The sequence below is a fragment of the Myotis brandtii genome, unplaced genomic scaffold (genome assembly GCF_000412655.1).
Source record: "Myotis brandtii unplaced genomic scaffold, ASM41265v1 scaffold161, whole genome shotgun sequence".
NCBI classification, from domain to species: Eukaryota; Metazoa; Chordata; class Mammalia; order Chiroptera; family Vespertilionidae; genus Myotis; species Myotis brandtii.
In genome coordinates this window covers 1,291,527-1,296,877 of record NW_005355881.1, presented here as the reverse complement: position 1 = coordinate 1,296,877, position 5,351 = coordinate 1,291,527, and the positions used below count along the sequence as shown (strand labels likewise).

At 52.6% G+C, this 5,351-nt stretch overlaps 1 protein-coding gene and 1 long non-coding RNA gene across 11 annotated transcripts in view; one reads left to right on the top strand and one right to left on the bottom strand.

Annotated features, from left to right (window-relative positions):
* The window catches only part of LOC106725403, a 2,756-nt gene extending 1,094 nt beyond the window's left edge, over window positions 1–1,662 (bottom strand). The window contains exons 1-2 of the long non-coding RNA XR_001361291.1: window positions 1,376–1,662; window positions 345–469 (exon numbers count right to left, since the gene is read on the bottom strand). This is a non-coding gene — a long non-coding RNA (uncharacterized LOC106725403). The remainder of the gene's footprint in view (window positions 1–344; window positions 470–1,375) is intronic.
* Window positions 1,663–4,330: 2,668 nt separating this feature from the next.
* The window catches only part of ZMYND8 (zinc finger, MYND-type containing 8), a 117,383-nt gene continuing 116,362 nt past the window's right edge, over window positions 4,331–5,351 (top strand). For 5 of the 10 annotated variants that reach the window (XM_014536379.1, XM_014536378.1, XM_014536374.1 and 2 more), the window contains exon 1: window positions 4,332–4,563. In XM_014536379.1, coding sequence (XP_014391865.1) covers window positions 4,550–4,563 — 14 coding nt within the window. In that variant the 5' untranslated portion in view covers window positions 4,332–4,549. Of the gene's footprint in view, window positions 4,564–5,351 lie in introns of all 10 variants that reach the window. The other 5 variants (XM_014536377.1, XM_014536376.1, XM_014536375.1 and 2 more) reach the window with 3 other exon arrangements.

Genomic DNA, 5,351 nt, shown 5'->3' with positions numbered 1-5,351 from the left:
CAGTTGTTCAGCAGCATCCCTGGTCTCCACCCTGGATGTAGAAGGGCACCCTTCCTCCGGATGTGGCAACGTCTCCAGCCACTGCCACGGGTCTAGCGGGAGATAGAAACTAACAGAGCAAATAGATACGTGCTCTTCCTTCCATAGTAACTGCAGGGAAGTGGAGGTCCGGATCATCTTTCTTTTCATTTTCCTTTTGTTCCTGCATCCCTTCCATCTCTCCCCACACACTGTGGCCATCTGTCTGGTTGATGTACCATCCCCCCATGCCCTTCCCTTCTCCCTCCATTTGCCTAATCCTGCCAGTCCCTCCTAGAAAGAAGTGGGGGAAAAAAAAAAAAGACCTTCCAGGGGACTCTTCTCCAAGGTAGGGCGTCCTAACTGCCTCTCTGCGGCTGTAACATGACTCCTTCTTCTGAAGGTGAGCCCTTCTGTCACCGTGCCTGAAGTGGGCCTCAGTTCCAATTGGCTGAAAGGAACAAAACAAAACAAGATATTTAAACCATTTCCTTGCCTCGATCCCCACGTTTCCCATAACGGACCGAGGGGCCTGCTGCGAGCTTGAGGCCGATAACTCCGTGGGTGCTTATTTTCATAGCCAGCCGAACAGGCTATCTCGGGCTGCAGCTTGCCCAGGCCGCTCCTCCTGCTGCTGGCCTGGCTGCGGGCCAGCCCAGTGGAGAGCCATGTCGGGGAGGCCAGGCCGCCGCTAGTGAGGGTGCCTGGGGAAGGGAGCTGGGGCCAGCCCTTCCTCTCCTGGGAGACCAGCTTTATCACCGGGGCTCTGCCTGGCTTCCTTCTGCCTGATTCTGTCCCCCGATTCTCTCCGTCCCCTGGGAATATGAAGAGAGACAGGCTTAATCTATTTCTATTAGCTCATTGCTTATTAATATCACCACGGAACCTGCTTGTTTAGGCCTGTGCTGGCTTTTCTATCCAGAGGCACAATGGTTGGATTTTTTTCTTCCTTTTACTTTCAGCCAAGGATTCCCTACCTTGGCACAATGGGATGGCTGGACCACATAATTCCGTGCTGGGGGGCTGTTCTGTGCGCTGTAGGATGTTTAGCAGCATCCCTACTAGATAGTGATAACTGCCAAATCTACAGACATTGTTACATATCCGGGGAGGGGGGGCGGGGCGGGGTGGGGATGGACAAAACCACCCCTGGTTGAGAATCACTGATTTCAAGGAATATAAAAGCCTGATTTTAGAGACGGCAAAGCGACTCCCTTGAAATCTTGCTGAAGGTCTGTAGGGAGAGAGGAGGTTTCTCTGGGCCTTTGGTGAGTCTGATCTAAAATTCTCCCAACTGTATCATTCAGGACTTAAAACTCATGGTCAAAGGAGCTGACCCCTTAAAGAAAACACTGACCATATGCTTTTCTTTTCTTTCTGTAGAGGCAAGTGAAGGTACAGGGTTTAGCGATGTGGAGTCCTAACCGGGTTGGAAGTCTGGTCTCTGGCCCTTGCCAGCTGTGTGACCTTGGGCAGCTCACTTCACGTCTTTGGGCTCACTTCCACGTCTGCAACCATGCTCCCTGCCTCCTGGAGCCAGTCTGTGGAAAGTGCTGATTTAGCCCAGGGCCTGGCTCAGTGGGAGCATTTGGTAGCTGCCAGGACCCCTCCGTGTGCAGGGAGGGTTTGAGGAGGGCCAGGGAATGCTCTCTAGACACAGGCCAGCAGCACTGGGAGGACCTCTTATCAGCCACATTCCATCAAGCCCAGGAATGGCCCTTAGTGGGCCTGCCCTGGGCTTCCTTTTTGATCCGTCACTCGCCCAGGATTCCATCTGCCACTATACCTTTGTCACTGTCCCCAGCCCAAATGCTGTTTTCCAGATAACTCAGATCTACCTGAATGCCAACAGCATTCCTCAAACAGAGCAGAGCTGCCAGAATAAGCCTGCAGCTTCCTGCTCTTTGCCCCAGAAAACATTTCAAGTGATCAAGTGATCAGAGAGAGGAGGGGAGGGAGGGGGAGGATGCTGCAGCTGCTTATGCAACAAGCTTTAATCCCTGGTTAAAATCCACCACGCGGCACCAGTGACATATTTCATTTCCTCATTGGGTCGTGAAGTTAGCTGCACACAAGATTCATCACAAACCCAGTCGTATTTGTGCCTCCCCCCTTACCCCCCCAAAAAAAAGTAGCACCGAAGAGACAAACAGTATTCCCCATGGAACGGTGGTGGAGGAAACAGTCTGATTAGCTCTGGCCTACGACTCTTGTCCCCCATTTGGTCTCCCGGTACAGACAGAGTGAGCTTCCTACCCCAGGAAGAGCAGGCCCCTCCTTTCTCTGGTGAGGCCCAGGCTTGTTGTCCTGAGGGCTGGTTCTCCCTGCATCTTGGCCTCTTTAGCCTAAAATACAAGGACAACAGCAACAAAATCCCCTCCCTTTTCATACAGCCTGGGCCCTGTCCCTGCAGTACTGTATGTGTGGATTCCTGGCTTGTTGCTGCTTAATAGAAGGCTCCCCAGCAGGAAGAATTGATGTACACTTGGTGGGCATTTGTTGTCCCTGTGTGTGTGTGGGTGGGGGGTCTAGGGGGTGGGGGCAGGGAGAGCAAGCCATCAGCTCTGTTTTCTTTGTGGGAACGAATGGCGTGGGACAGCAAAGAAAGCCCAAGAGTCCTAATTTCAGAAGAGTCAGGATCCTTGATTGGACCGTAGTTTTACCTCCTGGAATATGGCTGCCTCACCTCTGGAAGCTCTCTCCAGCCTCTAAAGAATGGTGTTTACTTAGCTTCCGTCGTTCCACTTGCCGTTTTAAAATAAATCTTGTTAATTAAGCAGCTTGTCTTGAAGAGGAAGGAAAGCAAGCATGGGCATTTTGAGATCCTTTTGGGTTTGCCTTTTTCTTCCCAGAGTGCAGACCAACTACAAAGGCAGCTTTGGGGCGCAAACAGGCAAAGACCACCTACTACTATTGAAATGGGTGGAAGTATAAGCAGCTCTGAAAAACTAGTTAATATTTTACTGGGGAGGGGGGGGGGGGGGGGGGGGGGGGGAGCTGGCAAGTATAGAGCTGTGTGTGAAATAGCTGTTCCATCTGCCTTCGGGGACGAAAAGAAGCCGTCCTCTGTGGAAATAAATTTCCGAAAGAATCCTTATAAAGCCCATGGGATTTGTCTGCCCACCGAGGGCCCAGCTCCCCAAGCACATACATACAGGGGTGATTGTGACAGGAAGGGCTAAGCAGTGGGTGTATGCCTGACTAATAATGGGGGTTCTTGTTCCCTCCCCGAGTTTGACATCTTTCTTTCTTTCTCCCTCTGGATTTAAATGGCTTCTCAGACCGAGAGGCACTGCCTGTGCCCTGGATTCAGAAGGTACACGCCTCCTTGGGAAGCAAAGGCGAGAGACAGCGGCTCACTCTCTCTCTCTCTTTCTGCATCTGCCGGGGGAGCTGCAGCTGGTATTTTTCCACAGGCCTTTTCTGCGCTCTCGGGGCCTAGTCCTTCCCAGCCAGGCCCAGAGTCCGAGAGAGGGTTAATAGGCAGGAAGCTGAAGGCATCGCAGGCTAATACGGAAGTCAGATTTTTGTTTAACTGACAGGTTTAGCAGGCCTCGGCGGCGGTGGGGGAGGGGGCCGGGAGGGGAAGGGAAGTTTGTAGATCTAGGCATGTGGCCTGCTAGGAGCGCATTTGGCTTTTCTTAGGGTAAGGACGGAGAGGGGGGCCGCCCCTTGGCATCCTGGCAGGGAGGCAGGAACCCATGTTGGTTTTTCCTTTGCGTCCTGGCTGAGGGGGCTGAGAGGACAGAGTCTGTGCCGCGAGGATGGCTCTCTGGCCTGCTTTTCCAGGAGGCATTTTGACAATGACTATGCAAACTTGACCACTCTGCTCCCCTCCTCCCCTCTGCAGCCCGAGCCTCTGTGCTCTGAGAAGCCAGGGCTGCTCTTTAGCGATTTCTTGGGGTTCGCCTGTCCTGTCTGTCTGCCCCCCAGCTCCCCAGAGGCCTGCCTCCAGCCCCTTTCTCCTGCCCCCTTGGCCCATTTCCTGGGGCTCCCCACTCCTCAGCTCCCCCCCTCTCCCCGGGTGAACCATTCTGCTGGATTGTTCTAGAAAAGGGCCAGCCTTCCTCCTAGCAGAGAGCCGCTTCTGTGGGGGGCAAGTGAGGGTGAGCCCTGTCAGCTCACCCCAAAAACTCTCTTCCCAGTGGCATCTGGGCCTCGGGCTTTGCTGGAGCAGGTCAGGCTGGCTGCACTGGTTTGCCCGTGCTGGGAAATCTGGCCAGGGTGGGGGAGAAGTGCGTGCGGGGGCCCCTTTCCCAAGTTTTTCTTGCTGCAAAAGGCCTAGCTTAGCCTGTCTTTTTCTATGCACAGGATGGCTCTTGCTCACCAGAGCCTCACAAAGATAATCGCTCAGGAAGTGTTTCAGCCAATCCCGGGCCGCCTTACACTCCGATTTGCCGGGCCAGCCAATCGGGGATGAGCTCTTATTAGGCGGCCAGATCATCAAGCCGAAGTGCCAAACCCTTTTTCTGTGAGAACTAGGAGCCTGTCCTCCATGTTTTATAAGTATTGACATTACACAGTGTTAACAATGCATCCACAGAGGTAAGCTCGACTTTTTAACCATCTTTTCTCCCCCTCCCTCTGAGACATCCGAATTGTGGGCGAGCAGTGTGATTTCTCTGTGGCTGGCCGTGCCACACTCACCCCCACAGCACTTAGGTTAACTTGGAACTGTTTAGAGAGAATTTTTTTGCTTTCTTGGGTCACATGGCTAAGTAGCCATTAGCCATAGCTCGATTTTGCAAACTGGCAAGGGCCTGGCACACCTTTTCTTCCACCAGGACATGGTGTTTCTGAAATAGTTTGAAGATAGATCCTGGTATGCCAAAAAAGAAGCTGTTTTTTTTTTTTTTTTTCCTCCTCTTTCTCTCTCTCTCTCTCTGAGCAGTTTCCCCCCTGCACTATTGTCTTCTCTTGTGTCACATGCCTGCTGGGGGAAGAAAATGGAAGGTGAGCAAGCAGGCTCCTCTCTGAGGAGAGCTCATGGCAGACAGCAAAGCAGGCAAGTTTTCCTCTCCAAAGAGGTTCTGGGAAAGCTGGACTAAGTTTTGACCAGAGAGGACGTGTGTTTTTAAACAGAACCAAGCCCTCAGCACAGCAGGGCTCAGGAGAGCTCCTAGCTCCTGGGGCCTAGGTGGGTGGTGGTGTCTCTCCATGGTCTTTTCTCTCCCTACAGGGTTTCTTCACTTGAAACTACATTGTTCAGCCTTTTTTTCCTGACTTCTGTTGATAACAGAGTGTTTGGGCTTCTGCAAGCCAGCCTGCAGCCAGCAAATGTTTCTGAAAGTGTTTTCTAGGCTTTGGAGGAAGTTTTTGGAGTAGGGATGGGG